The following is a 22,080-nucleotide window of genomic DNA, read 5'->3' as shown; positions in this document are numbered from 1 at the left end:
TCTCCAAGCCCCCATCCTGAACCCTTCCTTCTGGCGGCACCCACAGCTAGGTGACAGACCATTAAAACTGCACCTAGGCAACACAGCTTGTTCCCAGGCTAATTCCAAGGTGTCGTTTTGCCTCCACTGACCCTCAAGACTCTCAGCCAGCCAGCCAGCTTGCCAGCCAGGTCTGGAAGCTTGCTCCAGACTGGTTAATTGCTCAGAGTGAGAAAGGTGACCAGATGGGGTGAGCACACACCCTCTGGCTTCACTTGGCTATTTTCAAATCTTACGTAAGTTTGAAGTTCTCTCTGCTACAGCTTCCAGAGAAAAGGTCCTTACCAACAGTCTCCAGTGTCTTCTGCTGGCATCGGTATTGAAGGGGAGCCAAGGTGCATGATATATATGCATTCACTAACACTGTGCATCTGGGATTCAAGGCATGCACCATCACCCAGGCCCCTTCTCCCCATTGTTTGAGGTAGAATCTTTCACTGAGCCTGGAGCTCACCAGTTGGCTGCCCAGTGTTCCCAGGAATCCTCCTGTCTCCAACTTCCCAGTACTGGGATTATAAACATCCACTACCATACCCAGCATTTTACATGGATTCTGGGGCTTGCCCAGCGTTTTTAAAATGTGTGTGTGGCCCCAGCAGTCCCTGGTAACTGCTGATTCATCTCCTCAACACACATTTATTTTGGGCAGATGGGAGTGTATGTGACATGTGCCACAGCAGAGGTCAGAGGACAACTCACAAGAGTCAGTTTTTCATCATATATGTGTCCTGGGAATTGAACTCTGGTCCTCAGCCTTGGCAAGAAGCACCTTTACCTGCTGAGCCATCTCTAGGACCCTCATTTCGTTCTATGTTGAGACAAGTTCAGTCTGTGGTTGTGGTTGTGCTTACTGGTAGGATATGCCAGAAGCAGGTGCAGAATGAAGAAGAATGCTCTTCCAGAATTGCTCAAGCTGGCCCTGAACTTGTGCGCCTCCTGTCTCGGTCTCCCAAGTAGGTAGGACTACAGGCCTGTGACACCACACCCATTCCTGTGTTTCTCTTATTGGCATCCTCTAGAGGTGTTTTTGGTTTTGATATTCAGTCTCAGGGAGCCCAGGATAACCTTGAACTTCTGATGCTCCTGCCTCCAATTCCCCGGTGCTCAGTTTCCAAGCGTCTCTCTCTTTCTGGAGAGGTGCCGGGCTGGAACCCAGCGCGGGATTCGGGTGCTTTGCCACAGAGCTACTCCCGCAGCCCTATTTGCCTCTGGGAAAGGAACCACGGTCGCGGAGCATCTCAGGCTCTGCACTAGCCACGAGGAACTTCTTACTAGCCACGAGGAGCTTCTTTCCAACCACGAGGAACTGCTTTCCAGCCGGACTGGCCACGCCCCTGCCGCATCCCGGCGGAGGGATCCTGTACACGGACACGCGCCACACGCGACTCGCTTGTTGATTGGCTGGTACGGGACTGGCCCCACATCAGCCCAGACCGAGGCGCGGCAAAGAGCCGGCCTGAACGGCAGCCAATCACACAGCATTCCGGTGCGTGGGCTGCGCCTCTCAGCCAATCCGAAAGGGTATCTCGGAAAGGGCGTGCCCAATGAGAGCTGGGCAGAAGGGCGGAGCTCCCAGGGACCCGGGAGGTTAGGCAGGGCTGTCTGTCACCTTGACAACCTGACAGCCCCTAGAGTCCGGAAACTTATGAAACCTAGATCTTAGCCCTGGGTTGACGCCCGAGATTCTGAGAAAATGCTTTTCTTTTTAAAATAGAGATGCTTTTTGTTTCTCCAAATTTGTTTATAAAAAATTTCCATACAATATATTCATAATTTCTATATTTTGATCATATTTCCCCTTTCCCCAAAATGTTTTTTGAAAGGCTCTATATTTTTTATTACTGGACAAATCATTCCCGACTTAAATATGACAAAATCTCCAGGTTAAAAATGTTAAACTTCATCTGGTAGCACAGCTTGCGTTGACCATGATTCAGTGCAAACTCTCAATTCTTGCCATTGTGTGAATTCTTAGAGACCCAGCTTGGTTCTCCTCCAGTGTTGTCTCTTGGAGTTGTACCTGATTTTACCAGTTTTCATCCGAATCCACTGAGGAATAGGACGATTTTGCTTTTGTTTCTTGGCCAAGAATCGCTTGATTCTGAAAGTCTTGTGAGAAGACATGGTGAGAAGTCGACTCAGGAGTACAACCCCCCCCCAATGTTTTTTTTTTTTTAAGACAGGATTTGTTTTGTTTTGTTTTTCGAGATGGGGTTTCTCTGTGGCTTCAGATTTGGAGGCTGTCCTGGAACTAGCTCTTGTAGACCAGGCTGGTCTCGAACTCACAGAGATCCTCCTGCCTCTGCCTCCCGAGTGCTGGGACTAAGGTGCCACCACCGCCCAGCTCTTGAGACAGGATTTTATGCAACCCAAGCTGGCCTGAAAATCGATATGTAGCTGAGGCTGGTCTTTAACTCCTGAACATCCTGGCATGTCTTACCTCTTGCATACTAGGCGAGCAATGTACCACTGACCTACATCCCAGAGCAAAAAAAATTCTAGCTATCTGTGTGCTCAGATGTGCGTGCTGAGCCGCGACAGGGGCAAGCCCATGCACAGGGACCGTGGATCCTTGGGGAAACCTCCCAGCCCAATGCTTTACATAAAGGTCCAGGGAACCGTGCACAGGGGCCTGCAGCACAAACAGTGGCTGGGTCACATGAGTAGGGGATTGCTTCGGACAGGATAAGGTGAGGTGACATTGAGGCTCTGTAGAACATGAATGGCAGCCTTCATATACAGTCCCCTCTGCATGGCACTTTAGTAAACACAGGCAGGAGCCCTTAAGCGAACCCCAGTGAAATCAGGTGCCCTGGCTTTCTCCCTCCCCATTCCAGCTGATCCAAACAGGTGTATTGGCTTGACACAAAATAGATCTGAAGGGCCTGTGATTTTGTTTATTTATTGCTGAGATGGAGTATGTCCACTGGGGTCAATGTGCTCCATGCATTGAGTTCAAAGCCAGCTCTGGCTACCTAGTGAGACCTTATCAAAAAATAAACAAATTAAACTAACAAAATAGCCTCAAGTGCCACTTTGTCCTGGCATGAAAAGGGGTGAAATTCTGTCCTGCCTGCAGGAATGTGCTGTGGATGAGAGCTGTTGGGAGCTAGTTCAGGAAGAACTAACCACTTTTTGCTCAGATTGTATCTCAACCTCCAGGAGGCTAGGCTTTCTTCTTTACCGACAAAGACAATCCCTTCTTCCCAGAGCCTTGTACAAGCTCAGTCAGGGGGAGCTGAGAGAGACACAGGGCTCTACCATGACTCAGAGCAGCACAGAATGACCACCTTTGCTGCCATCCTGATCGCCTGCAAAGCAGGTACCCTAGCATGTCTCCCTTCACCTACCCACTTCCCCCCATGCAGGCAAAACCGCCAGAAGCATTCCACCCACACCAGGCAACACTTCCCAGCACCGTAGCCCAGGTCCAGCCAGGACTGACTGGCCTTAAGGATAGTTTGACTCTTGTTATCTCTGTGGACTATCGTAGGCTGAAGACATTTCTAGATTCTGGAACTGTACAGATGGTCCTGTGGGAATGAGCAACTGTCCCCAGTTTCTGGGAGTCAGACTGCTCTGAGAGTCACTTCAGAAAATGCTTTTTTTTTTCTAGACAGAGTTTCTCTGTATTGTTTGAGGCTGTCCTGGAACTCACTCTGTCGCCCAACCTTGGAGAGTCACTTGAGGCAGTGGGTCCATCAGCACTACTGACTTACAAGTGGAGGGTAGGTGAAGAGATACTTTTCTGGTCTGATGGTCTCCCTCCTAGGAGTGCCCAAGGCTCAGGGGCTGGGCCAGCTCATGGTAGACAAACCATTTAGAAGCTAGAGACTTAAGGCCTGAGGCTCACAAGGTAAAGGCTGTGACTGGGTTTTAGCCACAAACTTGGTGGCTTTCATTATCCTCTTCTGGTAGCAGAAGGCAGTGGCAGCATGGTAGTGTGAGTGTGCGTATGTGTCGTTAACATTCCACCAAGCAACAGTAGGACGTGGTGCCTTCAAGCACTTCAGCTTTCAAGGGCCTCGAGTGTCCGGTCCTTAGTTCCTGACAAGTGTCGCAGTGCAGAGGCTGAGACTGAGACAGGTAAGAGGGACTCATCCCTCCCTGGGACCTAAGGATGGGGTAAGCTATTAAAGAATTGTCTTAAATAAGTATTATTGTGGTGGTGGTGCATGCCTTTAATCACAGTATGCAGGAGGCCTGAGGGTAGACCTCAAGGCCAGTCAAAGCTACAGAGTAACTTCCTGTCTCAAAACATAAAACCCACAGGGCGATGGTGGCACACACGTTTAATCCCAGCACTCAGGAGACAGAGGCAGGCAGATCTCTGAGTTTGAGACCAGCCTGGTCTACACGAGCAAGTTCCAGGACAGCCTCCAAAGCCACAGAAAAACCCTGTCTCAAAAAAACAAAACAACATTGTGTCTCACAACCATCCATAGTGAGATCTGGTATCCTCTTCAGGTCTGCAGGTATATATGCAGGCAGACCACTGTATACATAACAAATAAATAAATATTAAAAAATAGACAGGGTCTCACATAACTGAAGAATATAAATAGGTAAAAAGCTAGAAAATTAGAGATTGTAGACTCTGGTCACTGAGAGCAGCCATGCCTTCAAGGCCAAGGGTGTGGTCCAGGGTCTAAACATTTTAAGTTTAGACCTTTATAATGGAGCACATGTTGGGTTACAGTTCCTGAAGCTGAGCCCTGCAACGCTAGAGGGCGCCACCTGCCTGCTGTCATCACTAGCTGAAGCCAAAGAGGCCAGAAATGCCACCCCAGGATTTTTGACAACCACAGGGTTGGCCCTTAATGCTTAGTAGCTTCCAGAATCCTCCCAGCTACAAGGCTCCCAGTGTCCCAGTGTGCTGTCTTAAATCTTCACAGTGGATCCCTCTTTTTCTCCTGTGCTTTCCACCCCAACCGCTCTGCAACGCTTCGGAAGCACTTCTGCTGCTACTGCTGCCGTATGCGCTGCTCTTCCAGAGGACACAAGCTTAGCTCCCAGGACCCACCTGAGGTGGCTCACAACCACCCGCAACTCCAGCTCCAAGGGATCCAATCCCCTCTTCAGGATTCTGCAGGCAACTCCAAACATATGAGAGGAAAATTCAACATAATTTTAAAATAGTCCGGCAGTGGCGGTGCATGCCTTTAATCCCAGCACTCGGGAGGCAGAGGCAGGTGGAGTTCAGTGGTCTACACGGTGAGTTCCAGGACAATCAGGGCTACATAGTGAGATCCTACTCGATGGGGCTGGAGGGGTGGCTCGGTGGTTAAGAGCACTGGCGGCTCTTGAAGACACCCATGTTTGTTTCTCAGCACCCACACAGTATCTCACATCCATGTGTCACTCCAGTTCCAGAGGATCCATGTCCTCTTCTGAGCTCTGAGGGGACCACATTACACAGAGCCAAAACATGCAAGCTCAACACTCATACACATAGATAAATCTTTTTTAAAAATTAATCTTTGGAACAGGAGAGATGGGCTCAGTGGTTAAGATCACTTGCTGTTCTCTTTTTTTTTTTTAAATCATGATACAAGGAAGAAACACTTTCTTAATTCTCCAAGCATTTAGTAACCACGCCTTAGACTATATCTCTCGTTATCTCACTTGCTGTTCTTGTGGATGACCTGGGTCACTTCTCAGCACACATATGGTGGCTCACAATTCCAGGGGTTGACCTGACCCCCTCTTCTGACCTCTGAGAGCACCAGAAACACACAAGGTACACATATATTCATGCAGGCAAAGCAATCCTACATGTAAAATAAAAATGAATGTTTAATTACAGGATTTACCACAGGTGCCTTACCAAAGTGAAGAAATCCATCCAAGAATCCAAACAACAAAATTACAGTAAACATTTATTAAGCTGTAATGTTCACAATGTTTTAATCCAGTTCTTAAGTCGATCAACAAAGACCTCTAACATCAAAGCCAAAGCCAGTGATTAATAAATAAGAGGAATGTATCCATCACTTCGCAAAAAAATAATAAGCCTGGTGCTTTTTTTTCTATATAAGATATTCGTAGAATCAGCTTCCCAACTAAGGTATATGCACGTGCGTGTGTGTGTGTGTGCGTGCGCGCGTGCGCGCACACGGGTGTGCACGCACCCCACTATGTTCACGGAATGGCTTTCTATTGTGTTGAACTAAATACTATATAAAATTTCTAAGCTGAGGCACAAAACAAGAACTCAACCATGAAGATATCATTGGTAAAAAAGAATATGATTTACAGCTAAGAACAGGGAAATAATTACCTCATGGGGGATTTAACTGCACATTGGTCACTATCACAAGAAAGTAACTTAATTGTAGGCTATTCAGAGATTTATCACAGACGCAGACAGGAAACTGACAACAGTAAAAGCTTGAGATCCGCAGAGACATCAGGACAGAGTCAGTCATGCTATCAGAGCCACAGCTGTCCAGGTGACAATGCCAACGGTGTGCTTCTTGTGCCACCAGGACAGAAAAACAGGTTCTCTGTGTCTGTCCTAGCTATGGAGGGGTCACCAAAGAACAAAACACAGAAGGATGCAGTGGGCTGAAGTCTGCTGATGCCAGTCAGGACACATCATCGGCAGCTGTCCAGTGTTCAGAGTACTGAGTTAGAACCCGCAAAATATAGATATAGATAGATGTAATTCTACAATTCACAGGTAAGGAGCCCAAACTCTAAGTACTTAAATGGTCATAAACAAAAGCATTGTAGAATGGTCACGGATTGTTTTGGAAAGCAGCTTGCATGCTGGGAATAGGGCTCACGTGCCCAGGACCTGAAAGTAAAAGTGGCCAGGAAGGACGCCTTGGAAAGTCCTTGCAGCTACAAGTGCACAGCAGCGCTAGCTTTCCGGTGAAACCAGACAAAATTTTAACTAGGTGGGGGTTAAGAATACATCCAAACAAGGCTAGGCATGGCGGGCTTATACCTGCAATCCCAGCTCTCAGGAGGCAGAGGCAGGTGGGTCTCTGTGAGTTCAAGGACAGCAAGGGCTATAGAGAGATCTTGCCTAAGAAAAACAAAAAACAAAAACAAACCCAAACAAGGTAATTGTGCATCTGCCACCTCAAGTTCTACTACTAGAACCTCAAGTGCATTCTACTCTGACGTGTGCGTTCTTCCTTTTATACTGAAGGCATCCTGGGGCTGGACTCTAGAGTGCCCTCTTACCAGGCGTGTAGCCTGGGTCCACCCCTGTCATCCCTGCACTCAGGAGGTGGAGGCAGGAGGATCAAAAGTTTAAGGCCAGCCTCAGCTACTTAAGCAAGTTCAAGGCCAGCTTAGGACACATGAGACCCTATCTAAAAGAAATAATTAAATGAAAATGAAGGTGTCTTGTATTTATGGATATCAAACCATAAAACTGGCCGGGCGGTGGTGGCACATGCCTTTAATCCCAGCACTAGGTAGGCAGATCTCTGTGAGTTTGAGACCAGCCTGGTCAACCAAGCAAGTTCCAGGATAGGCTCCAAAACAATACAGAGAAACCCTGTCTTAAAAAACAAAAACAAAACAAAACAAAAAACCATAAAACTGGCTTTAGAATCTATATTTGGTCAGGCTGGAAGAAAATATTGCAGGTTTTTTTTTTAACTTTTTTTCTCATTATTGTTTTGAGACAAGGTCTCAATGTATAACTCTGACTGACCTGGAATTCACTATATAGATAAGACTGGCCTCAAACTCAGAGATCAGCCTGCCTCTGGCTCTTATGTGCCATTAAACCTGGCTTCTGGTCTTGCTATGTAATCCTGGCTGGCCTGGAATATCCTACTTAAACTGAGCTAGCCTCAAAATAGCAGCAATGCTCCTGCCTCTGCCTCCTGAATAATGGGATTGCACACGGAGCTACAGTGGAATGTCTAGGACCTGAAATAGGACATCTCTGTGTCCAATGAGAGGAGCCAAGGCAAGAACAGAGATGCTGTTTTTTAGGGGCTGAGAGCCAATATCTACAAAGCAACCTTTTGTTACGATATGGCCAGACACTTGGAATGAAAGGCGATGTGAGCCACCAATGTACCCTCCCCCAGTTACTGACACCTTGTGCTGCATGTAGATTTGTTTACAGTATCTGAACAACACATAACTGAAATGTCTCACACCAGAGGTCAGGTGTGTTCAATGTCCATGGAGAGACTTCCCCAGTATGAGTTTCACAAGTGAATGAAATTCAAGCAAGTGTGAGCTCCATATGGTCACAACAAGAACAGAGGTCTTGGACACATCCTCAGAAAGATCCGAATCTGTGTTCCAGACACTTGCAACCCCAAACAGAACTTCTCAGACACATGGCACCAGAGCTGGCATCAGCTGGATCCCTCTACCAAGGTCTGCCATGAAAACTGACAGGTACCTCCCTCCACTAAGCTGAAGTTGGGACTCAGTGGTTCCATGGTACACTGAAGGACCACAGAGACAATGGCAATCCCAGCCACACCCTGCAAAAGCCAGCTTTCTTTCCAGACCAATTCTCTGCCCACCCCGTCCCTGAGGCTAAGCTAAAAGAACAACTCCCTGGACCCCAGACAAAAAGCACCAAACACACATAATCATAAAAATTTCAGGACAAAAAATTCATATCAGGGTTGCTTATGCCTAAGAATGTTCTAGAAGCAATGAAATGAAAGCTGTTACCGGCCATAAACAGTTTCTTCTATGGTTTTGAGTCAATTAGAAGCAAATGAAACAAATAAGAAAATCCTGTCATGGTCCAGCTGGCTATATGGGCCTACCTGGCAAACAGGGAATGTAAGATTCAGCTAGGCCGGGCGGTGGTGACGCACGCCTTTAATCCCAGCACTCGGGAGGCAGAGGCAGGCGGATCTCTGTGAGTTCGAGGCTGGGCTGGACTGACAGCCTCCAAAACAATACAGAGAAACCCTGTCTCGAAAAACAAAGAAAAAAAAAAGATTCAGCTAGATTCTGGAATAATTTTCAAGGCCCATCCAGGAAGTTCTTGGCATCAAACTCCAAAGACATTTTGTAGCCCCATCTATGTATTTTCTAGGGAAAAGAAAAAGATTCCAGGACACCTACGGGTACCTTCATTCAGAAACACGATGGACAGGGTGGGGGTGGGCTCAGCATCCCCAGCACCAGAAAGACAGAAAGGAACACAATGGAAGGAGTGCACCAGGTCCCTGGGATCCAAATGATGCAGCTCCACTCTGAAGTCCAAGTATCCACAATAACAGCACTCATGAACCCAGCCAGCACCAGCCTCAGAAGACACACAACGAAGGTCACATTTGGAAGTAAAAAGATAACACACACAGCGCTTACCCAGGAGCCAGTTTAAACTTCCTTAAAATCTTCAAGTGCTTCCTTCAAAGCTCTGATAAACTTGACTTGATCTGCCTTTTTTTAAAAACCTTACAAAAGATTTAAATGTTTGAAAAAATCAACTTTATGATCTATGCAGATAAATTTCTCTGACTACACAGCTAATAGGGGTATATCCATTGTTTAAAAAATATGTTTTTCCAACTAGCAACCTTCTGATTAAGTTCTACATAAGTTCTTTCTCCTCCAGTGGGTCTTAAGGTCGACCCACAGTGGGAAAATACCAGGCGTGGCGTTCTTGTTCAGTTTATTGGGAGGGTCGGAGTTGGGTGGGGCTGCCGGCTGTTTTCTTCTCTAGTAGCCTTCTGACATCACTGCAGGTGACACCCTTGGACGGCCAGGCACCTGACCTTCATTTGTCCTTGGAACGGTCGAGGTTCTCCAGCACCCTGTTGAGGCGGATGTTGAGCAATCTCACCTGGTTCTCCAGGTGCTCCAGCTTCTCCTCCACACTGGGGCTGCCAAGGCCACCAGGACTGCCTCGCCAGTAGCCCATGGGCCCCGTCATGAAGTAGATGGCAACCACGAGGCAGAGGGGAAGGACTGCGTGCTCAGGCTCACCCTCATACTTATGCAGGATGTACACGCAGGACATGGAGAACAGGATGACACGTACGAGCCAGAAGAAGCGGCCAAACACGAGGTGCAGGAGGCTGAAGGTGAAACCCAAGGTCAGAGACAAGAACCAGTAGGCCAGGAGGACCACACCAACCAGGACCAGGGCCCGGGCAGGACTGTTGGACACAGAGGCTGGGCTGAAGTACTGTGACAGGTTGGACACTGTGAAACAGAACAGAAGACAGGGCCAGTTATTCCCACATGGTCAGGACCTTCTTTGAAAGCAGGTGGGTCAGCTGAGTTCAGGGGCTGGCTAGACCCATGGGCTCCCGCCACAATCCAACAGAATGAAAGTCAATAAAGCAAACACTTGAAGCCAAGCAGTGGAGGAGGAGGAGGAGGAGGAGGAGGAGGAGGAGGAGGAGGAGGAGGAGGAGGAGGAGGAGGAGGAGGAGGAGGAAGAGGAAGAGGAAGAGGAAGAGGAAGAGGAACAGCAGCAACAGCAAGCACTTGAGCCTCCAAAGCAGCAGAGGAAGCACAGGTGGCCCCTCAGGGCTGTTTGTCCCATCATGAGTTTAAAACATCTTTTGTGAGGCTGGACAGGTGATAGCTCAGTGCAGAGGCAGAGGGCCCAAGTCAAATACCAGCAACCAGAGGGTGGTTCACAACCACCTGTAACTTCAGTCCCGAGGAACAAATCCTCAGGTACTGCAAGTATGTGGTACACAGACATACGTGCAGACAAAACACCCACACACAAAATAAGTATATCTCAAAAAATAGTTTTACAAAAATGATGCTGTGGTTTGAACTCATGAACTCAAACCCTTGTGTTTGTAATGAGCTATCTCCTCAGGCTGCTCACATCTGTCATCCCAGTACTTGGGAAGCTAAGGCAGGAGGATCAGAAGTTCAAGGTCATCCTTGGCCCACCACAGTGAGTTTGAGGCTAGTGTGAAGAATACAGGTGAACCCTGCTTCAAAAACATCAACCACAAAACCAAAAATAATAGCAAAACAAAAACAGTAAAATTGATTTCACCAACTTTGAGGCAGGGGTCTCATGTAGACCAAGCTGGCCTTGAACTCACAGAGATCTGCTTGCCTCTTGGGTACTGGAATTAAAGGCATGAGCCACCACGCCAGGATAAATTTCATCAATCTCTGTCTCCTCCCCACCACCACCTTTGGCTTTTCAAGGCAGGGTTCCCTGCAAAGCCCTGGCTAGAACTCAAAGATCCGCCTGCCTCTGCCTCCCGAGTGCTGGGATTAGAGGCGTGCCCCACCATGCCTAGCCTTCAATTTCTTTTCCCTGTAACATGACCAGTAGAAAAATTCTATATACCTCAAAGCTTATTTCTTTTTTTTTTTAAAGATTTATTTATTTATTACATATACACCAGATTGAATTGTAGATGGTTGTCAGCCACCATGTGGTTGCTGGGAATTGAACTCAAGACCTCTGGAAGAGCAGTCAGTGCTCTTAACCTCTGAGCCATCTCTCCAGCCCATCAAAGCTTATTTCTATCAAAGTGATTTGAGTGGAGGAGTGCTCACTGTAACTAAGACCCTGAAAATTGATGTGGAAGGAAGTGTTGGGAACTGAGAACAACCACCTTGCTATGGTTCCAGGAGAGGCAGCTGTCACTCTCCTACTGAGCTTTAGGCACAATTCCCCAAGGTCTTAGGGTGCCCTGCAGCTTATCAAAGCCAAGAGGGAAACTTACACCCCAGAAACAAGTATTTCACCTCCCCCACCAGCTTCTCCCAGCTGATCAAGGCAGGCCTAGGTTCCTCAACGATGCCTGGTGTCCTGTAGCTGTCCAGCTCAGTTTCCCAGCCTGGGTTGCATGCAATTCCTTGCAATCAGGCTTATCTCTACAGGCTCGCTGCCCAGGGATGGCAACCTGGAATTGCACAATCCCAGTAGGTGATGGCTGGGGCAGTCTCGAAGGATTAATTGCATACAGTTGCAGTGTTTGGTGATGTGTTGACTCAGCTCAGTCCCAGGGAGGGCTGTAACTGCCCTGGGGGCAGTGTGCTGCACAGTATCCTCGGAGAACCACGTCTCAGCCTCCTGTTCTCCATCTGAGCAGCAAGGTGGCACGGCATGATGTGAGGCCTTCCGAAGGTTAAACTCAGTGATCCAAGGCTGGAAGTGAGTTCAGCGGTGGGGAACTAACAACAGCAGTGACGTGTGGGTCCCACCTGAACACTGTGGCTTCACCCTGAACCCTGGTCCCAGATCTGTAAAGAAGGGATGTCCAGGACTAATAAGGATGCTGAGAGTGCCTGCTACAAGGCAGTATCCATTTTCTGGGTCTACCACAACCGACTCCCATACACCAGGTGGCTGATGATCATTAGATGGTGAAATCCATCCTCTCTCCCAGTTCGAGGCCAAAAGTGCATGTCTAAGACCACACTCCCAAAGCGTGGTACCCCGAGTTCTCCACTCGCTTTTCTCTCCATCGACTTTGTCTTTGGATATATACTGAAACACAGCTCTGACTGCACCTGGATGGGAGCTCTTAGGAGCATCCTTCTGCCCTCTCTCGGCTTCTGGAGGATCCAGGTGGTCCATGGCCCATGGCATCATCATCATCACTGCGGGCTATGCCTCCATCATCTTCACAGCCTTCAAAGCTTCGTGGACCCCACATTCAGCTATTAAAGGTAATACCTGTGGCTCTCCATCCCCTCAACATGCTCGCATACCCTTAGCCGGGGGCATGGAGATTCACTATACAGTGAGACTGCACTCCAAAACAAACCACACAATACGACACCTTGCATGATCATCTCCATACCTACCGTCAAGTCCAAGGACTTCCAAGAGCTCCATCCAAACTTTCCATAATGTCTCCATAAACATGTCCACTCCCTGCACGAAGCGCTCAGTCAGCCTGGACAGTAACTGCAGGGACCAGAAGACAGTAAGAAATCGAGGGACAGTCACTCCCAATCCAGTCAAGCATTGAAGCGTCAGCTTGGAAGAGGACATCTCAACAGAAAAACTAGGAGCTGCCTCATGTGCAGTCTATAGCTAAGCAGTGAACAAGGGCTGCTATCTGGCCAACCACCATGTAGAATATGGAGAGCCCCCTCCTCTACATACAGAATCAACAATTAGGGTGAGAGTGGGTGAGTGGCTCTTGGTCATTGTATCTGCCTCCTCTGCCTGGGAGTTTCTGCCCTCAATATGCTTCCCAGGGCTGTTGACTCTTCAAGAGACCAACTCTGAAATCTGAGACCATGCAGCAAGGGTTCATGCTCTGTCTGTGGCCTCAAGAACTTCATTAGCTTTCTAGGAGATTCAGAAAACCCAACTGACCAGGAAATCAGGAAATTGTACTACTTATTGCCTGATTTCCTTATTTTCTTTTTGAATAAGTGATCATGCTGGCTAGTTGCCTGTCAATTTGGCACATGCTTGTGTCATCAGGGAGGAGGGAGCCTTAGTGAAGAAAATGCCTCCTTAAGATTGGGTTATAGCCGGATCTCTGTGAGTTCGAGGCCAGCCTGGTCTACAGAGCAAGTTCCAGGACAGCCTCCAAAGCCACAGAGAAACCCTGTCTCAAAAAAAAAAAAAAAAAAAAAAAGCACACTGAGCAAGTCATGGGGAGGAGCAAGCCTTTAAGCCAGTAAACAACACCCCTCCATGTCTTTTGCATCAGCTCCTGCCTCCAGGTACCTGTCCTGCTTGAGTTCCTGTCCTGACTTCCTTCAATGATGACCATTGGATGTTTAAGCTAAGTTGGATGTTTTCTCCCAAGTTGCTCTGATGGTGGTGTCGCATCACAACAGTATTAACCCTAAATAGGACAGTGATACTATATATACCTAGCATAAAACTTGAAACCAGGACTGGAAATGTGAGTGGATAATGATGTCCTGAGTTCACACTCCAGCACCACATAAACAAAACAGCTTAAAACTGCCTGTAACTCCAGTTCCACGGACACACACTTTAATAAGGTCACCTGGCCTACTCCAAGTGGCAAAAACTCAGGGGCTGCTGCAGTTGTCCAGTCAGATGGGGTGGCAAGGAGGGGCTCCTGGGAGGACAAATTCAGATCAGAAGGGAGAGGACATGCCAGGGCAGGTCCCAGCTGAGCCCTTTCAGCCACTCGGCTGGAGAACATGCTGGTCCCTCCAGCAAAGCTAGACATGGAAGGAGACCCACAGACTTGATGGAAATGATAGTGTTCAGCTGCGTTCTCCTAAATCTGTGAAACTCCTAGTCCCCAGTGAGGGAACATCTGAAGACAGGGTCTTTAAAGAGGTAATTTGGCTACAATGAGACCACTAAGGTAGGCCAAGTCTGTTGGGACAGGCTTGTCATCCCAGCTACTCAGGAGGCTGAGGCAGATGTGTGCATGCAAGGGGAGGGGGTGGGGATTGTTTATGCAAACACCAGGACTAGCAGAGTAATGATCTGAATGAGGCAAGGAGGAAATCTGGTTCAACATGACTCAGTAGTCAGTGTTGATTCAAACTGACACCAGGCAGTTTATTTTAGGTACACTTAAGCACAGCACAATTTGGAAAAATGTTTCCTGGTGTAACACAATCCCATGTTCACAAGGAGGCATAATTACATCGAAACTCTCAAGATAAGATGTACTCTTGAGATAGGCTACATGTGTCATCTTAGGGCCAAGGGAGGACCTGGTGTGGACTCCATCATACAGAGAGCACAGAAGTCACCTGGGCTATCAACCACCTCCAGTCCTCTTTGTGAGAGCCTGGGGGAACCCCTGGTCATATAGATAGCGCAGAGGTCATCTAGACTTCTAGTCACCTCTAGTCCTGGTTGTAGAAGCTTGAGGGGAGCCAGATACGGCCTGGCCCTAGAGATAGTGCAGGAGTCACCTGGGCTATTAGGTACCTCCATTCTCAGCCCTCTGAAGGGAAAACAGGTTATACATCTTTTCCCCTGAAAAGACAGCCCTGTGTGTTTAACATTCCTATGCTATCTGTGAGCATAGGACCTCTGTGTACCCAAACAGGCAGGGAGATTCCAAGTTCAAGGCCTGTCTTGGGCTAAAGAATGAGTCCAAGGCTAGCCAGGACATCTCAGAGAGACCCACTCCCCATCTATCTCAAAATAAAGTTAGGGGTGTAGCTCAGTGGTGGCATGTTTGCCTAGCGGAAAAAAAAAAATAAGAGCTAACATCAGAGACACACAGAGGACAGCCATCAGAACAGAGGGCAAGGAAGCCTGCAGGTCCATTCTGGGATGCAGGGCAAGTCAGCCTACCACAATCTTGACCTCAGATTCCCTGCCCCAAAGCAGTAAGAATTGCATTCTCGTGTTCCAACCACCTGACGGGGTACTGGGTTCTTGGTGAGTGACGACACAGTCCAGAGCCAGAGGCAGAGCCAGTAGATGCCAGGTGAGAGAGCTGTCTCACATTAGGACTCCAAACCTGTTAGTTCCGGAACTCTGGGGGGGGGGTAAGGGTACCAATATGGCATGGTGCGTATGTGCCAGGCCAACACAGGTAGATCAGACTTCCGGGAAATGAGGTGTTGCCGCCAAACAAAACAGGTGGAAAGAAAATAAACCATACAAATAAAAACTGCTCGTTATTATGGGGAGGGGCATGCAGGAAGAGGGCATAAGACAACTTTGTAGAGTGGGGCTCTGCCCTTCCACCTTCCTGTGGGTTCTGGGGATTGAACTCAGGTCGCCAGGCAGGCACAGCAAGCACCTTTACTCATGGAGGACAACTTTACCCTCTCAAGGACAACCTTCAAACACCCATCTTCCTGCCTCTACCCATCCAGTGCTGGGGCTATCCACCATGGCCAGCTTCACTTTTTTTTTTTTTAAGATGAGGCCTCAGGGCCAGGCGTTGGTGGCGCATGCCTTTAATTCCAGCACTCGGGAGGCAGAGGCAGGCGGATCTCTGTGAGTTCGAGGCCAGGCTGGACCGATAGCCTCCAGAACAATACAGAGAAACCCTGTCTCGTAAAAACCAAAAAAAAAAAAAAAAAAAAAAGATGAGCCCTCAGGGCTGGAGAAATAGCTCAGTGGTTAAGAGCACTGGCTGGCAGGGCGTTGGTGGCACACGCCTTTAATCCCAGCACTAGAGAGGCAGAGGCAGGCGGATCTCTGTGAGTTCGAGGCCAGCCTGGACTACCAAGCAAGTTCCAGGACAGCCTCCAAAAGCCACAGAGAAACCCTGTCTCGAAAAACAAAACAAAACAAAAAAAAAAAAAAAAAGAAAGAAATATAACTAGCACCTAAATATTGTAAAATATTACTAGGGTAAACATATTTCCTGGGTGGGATGATGTGTGTGGATTGTGCAGAAGGTACCATAATATCGCTATTTTACTTCAAATGGTGAAAAAAATGCAGAAAATGTGTGTGTGTGAAGAGGTCTAACTTGACATCAGTGCAGCCTAACAATACTGGGACTAGGCCTCACCCTTACACTAACCAGGAAAAACCAGACTGTACCCTGCAAGGGACCAATCAAAATTGAGACAATTACTAGATATTCCAGAACATTAAGAATAGCTTACCAGTAGGGTACTGGTGGCACACGCCTTTAATCCCAGCACTCAGGAGGCAGAGGCAGGCGGATCTCTGTGAGTTCGAGGCCAGGCTGGACTGACAGCCCCCAAAACAATACAGAGAAACCCTGTCTCGTAAAAACCAAAAAAAAATTTTTTTCAAGACAGAGTAGACCTGGCTGTTCTAGAACTAGCTCTTCAGACCTTGAACTCACACAGATCCTCCTGCCTTTGCCTCCCCAGTGCTGGGATTAAAGGTGTGCACCTCCATCACCCGGCTCTTTTGCTTTTTCAATACATGGTGTCAGGTAGCCCAGGATGACTCAACTCACTGCGTAGCTAGCTGAAGCTGACCTTGAACTACTGCTCCTCCTGCCTGCCATGCGCCACATCCACTTCCAACTTCTACAGAGGAAGCTGTCTATGCGCACACAAAAGTTTGCACAGAAAGCTCCTGCTTTGGTCACATTTAGAGGGACGCACTACCACACAGCCTGTGCTGCCTGCAGCCCCTAAAAGCAACAAAGCAAGCCACCAAGGCTAAGTAGTGTCTGATCCTCTTTATGCGAAAACCCAAATAGGAAAATCTGTAGAGACAGAGAGACTAGCTGGTGCCTAGCTGTAGTGGAGGCCAACAGTTGACGGCTTAGTTGATGAGTTTCCTTTGGGGGCGATGGGACAGTCTGCAGCTAGACAGAGGTAATGGATGTGCAATCCTGTGAACATGCTTGTCACTACCAAACTGAGTGAAAATGGTGAACCGTGGACTGATGTGTATTTGATTGTGGACACTAGGGGAAAAGTTAAGGGGCTAGCTTGAGGCCTGCCTGATGTAAGAATGAGTTCCAGGACAGCCAGGGATACACAGAAAAGCCCTATCTCAAAAACCAAACCAAACAAACAAATAAAACCTTCCCCTCCTCTGTATGAAAATGAGCTTGTGTGCCCACACACATACACACTAAAAAGAGGGGAGGGCTGGGCATGTTGGCCCACACCTGTGACCCCACCTCTGGAGGCTGAAGGAGGAAGATGAAGAGAGTCCAAGGGCAGACTGACTAGACAACAAGACTCTTCCTCGAAAATGAAAAGAAAATGAAACAGAAACCTTACACGGTATACTACATGTGCTGTACAAGGAGCGGGGCTTTTATGGGCAGTGAAGACAAAGATGAGTGGAGAGTAAGATCTCAGAGTGGTGGAGGAAATAACCCAGGTAATCCCCAGCAGTTAAGACTTGTCTCTACTTATTTAAAGTGTGTGTACGTGAGTGCAACGTCCATGGAGCCCAGAAGAGAGTGTCAGATCATCTGGAACTAAAATTACCAACTACTGAATGGAACTTAGGTCCTCAGAAAGAACAGCCATTGTTAGACTTAGGTTACCTCCCTAACCCCTGACTGGATGCTTTGATTTAATGAAACGATGGATCAATTTTTTTTGTTTTTGTTTCTCAAGGGTTTATTTATTATGCATAGTGTTCTGCCTGCATGTATGCCTGCACGACACAAGCCAGAAGAGGGCACCAGATATCATTACAGACGGCTGTGAGCCACCACATGGTTTCTGAGGATTGAACCCTGGACCTCTGGAAGAGCAACCAGTGTTCTTAACTGCTGAACCATCTCTCGAGTGCCGATAGGTTAATTTTTTTTTTTTTTTTTTGGTTTTACGAGACAGGGTTTCTTTGTATTGTTTTTGAGGCTGCCGGTCGAGCCCGGCCTCGAACTCACAGAGATCCACCTGCCTCTGCCTCCTGAGTGCTGGGATTAAAGGCGTTCGCCACCAACGCCCGGCTGATAGGTTAATTTTTTAAGGAAACAAAATTCTATCAGATCATGGGGTGGCTTATAAAAATTATTTATGTACATGCATGCATGTGCTATGGTTCATGTATGGAAGTCAAAGGACAACTTGCCTCCCGCCATGTGGGTGAACGCCGGGCATCAGGCTTGGCAGCAAGCACACTTGTTGGCTGCTGGGGGAAGGGAGGAACTCAAGACATCAGGCTCACCTGCGAGCACATTTTCACCTTTACATACTGAGCCAACCACTGTCTCGGCCCTCAGTTAATTTTTACTAGAGGAAAGGTCTGCCGTGTAGTTTAACAGGCCTGGGTTTACTAATTAGCATCACACATACCTTCTGGGTAGGAGGCTTTTAAAAAGTTTGTTTCCCAGGCACGATGACCCTCATCTTTAAACCCAGCACTCCAGAGGCAAAGACAGGCAGAGCAGCTCTATGAATTTGAGGCCAGCCTGGTCTAGATAGTGAGCTTCCAGGCCAGCCAAGGCTACATAGTGAGACCCAGTTTAAAAAAAAAAAAAGGTACTCTACATTCTAATCATACTTTGTATGAAATAAGCCGTATGCATGATGATAAGGGTTTGAATTGCCACTGGGCCTCTGCAGCTCTGGGGCCTGGGGCTGTGTAGTCTTGACCACATTTCTACCTCATTTGGGCAGAAGAAAGAATCTGGGGAGTTAGATGTGACTGGATTGTACATACTGAATACTCGCTTGTCATTGGTGGGAAATATTTACGTATGAAAGTACTTGTTCTAATAGGAATAATAACTCCTTCATTCATTTGGAAGTTATTAAGGACTGAGAGTAGCCTAAGTGCTTAGCATGCACAAGGTTATGAGTTCAGTCCCCAGCATCCAAAAACACTGATATATAGGAACTATTAAGCAGCTGGTACATGAATATTTGTAGTAACCATTTTCAAAACAACCAAAAGGAGGCGGGAAAGATGGCGCAGCAGTTAAAAATTCATGCTGCTGTTACCAAGGACCCAAGTTTGGTTCCCAGCACACACGTCAAACAGCTCACAACTGCCTGTAACTCCAGTTCCATGTGTATAGCCACACACAGCCATATGAAAACACATAATTAAAAGTAAAAATACAACCAGGCTTGGCTGCACACACCTTTAATCTCAGCACTCAGGAAGCAGAGGCAGGTGGATCTCTTGTGAGTTAGAGGCTGGCCTGGTCTACGTAGAGAGTTCCAAGACTACAAACAAGAGACCCCGTCTCAAAAAAAAAAAAAAAGAAAGAAAGAAAGAAAAAGAAAGTCAAGTCAATTTGAATTCCTAATCAAAGGAGCTAATGTTCCCATCCCCGCTTAACAAAGAAACCAAGGTTTAAAGAAGGGAAACCTGAGAGTAAATGTAAAGATGGTTGCCAACAGGCCTGTGACCAGATATGGATTCTCATGGCCCACATGGTAGAAGCAGAGAACGGATGTCTTAAAGCTGTCGTCTGACTTCCACATGCACATGTGCACGCACACAATCGACCAACAAACATAGTTAAAAGTATTTAAAAGTGAAGTCACTGGGGCTGTGGAGATGGCTCAGGTGACAAGAGTCTTCTTCCTGTGCAAGCCTGAGGACCTGGGGTCAAGAGGCAAAGGTAGGCAGAGCTCTATGAATTTTAAGTCCAGCCTGGTCTATATAGTGGAAGACCTGGATTGAGTGCCAAGAACGCTTGTAATCCTGGTGCTGGGGAGGTGGAAGCCAGAAGATTCTAGTGACCCACTGGCCAGCCTGGCCTAATCTTCAAACTTCAGGGCAATTAGAACTTGTCTCAAAACACAAAGGTGGATGGTTCCTGAGGTTGAATACCTGAGGCCGACCTCTGGACTCCACTCAGACACACCAAGTGAAGCCACTGGCCTAACTTCATCCGCTGGGAAAGAGGGAGCGCCCCAACTTGGACCCAAAGTTCTCTGGACTCCACAACCCCAGGGCCAGAGACCAGGAAGGAAACGCGGGTACGGCAAGAAAAAGAACGCGTGCATCTCGACTTCTCTTTTCTCAGCATGGTGCCACGGTCAGAGGGTGGAGAGCTCCTAGGTGGAGGGGCTCATCCCAGTCCCAGAGACCCCAAGTGTTCAAGCTGTATCAAAGGCTCCAACCGAGAGGTGCCCCCCACCGCGGCCCGCCACCCCCAAACACACAGTAGGCGCTCAGGTTGCCAAAGCAATAGCTCAGACCCCATCGCTCCCAGGAAAGGAGAACTTGGCCCACATATCTCCGAGGCGGGAGGCAGGAGGCCCTCGAGGCCAGGCCTCGCGGGGACCTGGGCGTCCTCAATGCCTGGCTCACAGTGGGAGACCATTGAGACGCGGCGGGTCTGCGCGCGGGCGGGCGTCACGGGCTCCCGGGGGCTGCGCTTGACCCGGGCTGCAGCAGGCCGCGACCGTCCCCAGCCCGCGTGCCCACCCCCTCCCCCAACGGTCTCCCGGCCTCGCAAGGTGACCGCGCGCGCGCCGCCCACCTTCTGAGCCGCGCGCACGTTGTCCTCTCCGAAAAGGCTGCTCACGCTCTGAGAGAAGGTGCTGGCCGCGCGCCGGTGGCTGTTCTTGTCCGCAGTCCCGCGGCCCCGAGCCCCCTGCGCGCCGGGGGCCACCAGCGCCAGCAGGAGCACCGCCAGGAGCAGAAAGAGCAGCAGCAGCCGCAGGCCGCCACGGGCCAGGGGCTCCCGGGACGCCCGCGCGCCCATGCTCGGCCACGGGAAGAGGGTCTAGGGGGATAAGGGGGAAAGAGGGCGGAGCGCACGGCCACCGAGGGCTCCGGGCCGCACCGCGTGGGCGCGCCGTCGCCCCGCCCCGCCTTACCGCCCCGCCCCGCCCCGCGCACGAAGCCCCGCCTCCCTCCCGCAGCGCCGCCCCACCACCACCACCAGCCCGGTACCCCTGGAACGCAGGCGGGGCTCGCAAAGGCTCCTTCCTGGGCTGGGCCCTTGCAAGCGATTGGGAAATCGAAGGGCAGATGTGTGTCACTTCCACCCCAAAAGCAGGCCGTGTGGAGCACGCGTTCATTAGCTCTCAGGCCCCTCCTGCACGGATGGCATCCCCGAGCTATGAAGTAGTTGGAGAGGGGAAGCTGGTGATGGAATAGGAAAGGCGAGTTGATGATGTGCGAGGAGGGAACGGGAGAAGTGGTCTGGTATTGTGCAGCCCTTTAGGAAGGATTTGATGGGATCACCGGGTGTTCCTTAGCTCTCAAGTCAACAGAGGTTGGGTGGGGGAGGGTGTCTAGAAGTTGGTCCCGCCAATAAATTCTGGTGTCAGGAAGTACCCGCGCCACCTAGAGGGACTTAAGGGCGCAAAGACCTAAGAGTTCAAACTTACCACTGGAGGTGTAAGGATGAGAGGAATTTACAACCCAAAATTCAGGGCTTCTTACAGGAAAAGCAACTGGGCTTCTTACATATGAACCACCTGACATGGCAGACAAGAGAACCAGAGGACTATGAGTTTGAAAGATTTAAGAGCCAGGCTACACCGGACGTTGGTGGCGCACGCCTTTAATCCCAGCACTCGGGAGGCAGAGGCAGGCGGATCTCTGTGAGTTCGAGGCCAGCCTGGTCTACCAAGCGAGTTCCAGGACAGCCTCCAAAAACAATACAGAGAAACCCTGTCTCGAAAAAAAAAATCTCTGTTTTAAGGGACTGGAGATATAGCCTAGTTGCAGGACACTTACTCGCCTAGTGTGTGGAAGGGCCCTATGTCCAATCTCTAGAGCCACAAAAATTAAATTAATAAAATCCAGGAAATGCTACCCCAGCCTATGCA

At 48.8% G+C, this 22,080-nt stretch overlaps 2 protein-coding genes across 3 annotated transcripts; both read right to left on the bottom strand.

Annotated features, from left to right (window-relative positions):
* Positions 1 to 1,995: 1,995 nt before the first annotated feature.
* Positions 1,996 to 2,186, bottom strand: LOC101843082 (60S ribosomal protein L39-like). The gene has a single exon (XM_040731525.1). It carries the CDS (start codon positions 2,161 to 2,163, stop codon positions 2,011 to 2,013), a length of 153 nt encoding a protein of 50 aa, XP_040587459.1. The 5' UTR covers positions 2,164 to 2,186; the 3' UTR covers positions 1,996 to 2,010.
* Positions 2,187 to 5,905: 3,719 nt separating this feature from the next.
* On the bottom strand, positions 5,906 to 21,114 carry LOC101843345 (BRI3 binding protein). 2 transcript variants are annotated; one of them, XM_040731108.1, is made up of 4 exons: positions 20,781 to 21,114; positions 12,781 to 12,883; positions 9,970 to 10,188; positions 5,906 to 9,797 (listed from the first exon to the last, which is right to left on the bottom strand). In XM_040731108.1, exons 1-4 carry the CDS (start codon positions 21,003 to 21,005, stop codon positions 9,703 to 9,705), a joined length of 642 nt encoding a protein of 213 aa, XP_040587042.1. In that variant the 5' UTR covers positions 21,006 to 21,114; the 3' UTR covers positions 5,906 to 9,702. The 2 variants fall into 2 exon arrangements, with proteins under 2 accessions (XP_040587042.1, XP_005080659.1); XM_005080602.4 differs by having other exon boundaries at positions 5,906 to 10,188; positions 20,781 to 21,112.
* Between the last annotated feature and the right edge of the window lie 966 nt (positions 21,115 to 22,080).

This window comes from Mesocricetus auratus, unplaced genomic scaffold (assembly GCF_017639785.1).
Source record: "Mesocricetus auratus isolate SY011 unplaced genomic scaffold, BCM_Maur_2.0 Super-Scaffold_100025, whole genome shotgun sequence".
Lineage (NCBI taxonomy): Eukaryota > Metazoa > Chordata > Mammalia > Rodentia > Cricetidae > Mesocricetus > Mesocricetus auratus.
The sequence above is the reverse complement of the archived record's forward strand: the minus strand, read 5'-3'. Positions and strand labels throughout refer to the sequence as shown.

What these genes read in the sequence shown, in the direction of transcription:
- LOC101843082 (XM_040731525.1), bottom strand. Translation starts at nt 2,163, where the DNA reads ATGTCTTCTCACAAGACTTTCAGAATCAAGCGATTCTTGGCCAAGAAA.
- LOC101843345 (XM_005080602.4), bottom strand. Translation starts at nt 21,005, where the DNA reads ATGGGCGCGCGGGCGTCCCGGGAGCCCCTGGCCCGTGGCGGCCTGCGG. An exon ending in ACGTGCGCGCGGCTCAGAAG is followed by an intron (nt 12,884 to 20,780) that starts GTGGGCGGCGCG and finishes TGGTCCCTGCAG; the next exon opens with TTACTGTCCAGGCTGACTGA. An exon ending in GGAAGTCCTTGGACTTGACG is followed by an intron (nt 10,189 to 12,780) that starts GTAGGTATGGAG and finishes TCTGTTTCACAG; the next exon opens with TGTCCAACCTGTCACAGTAC.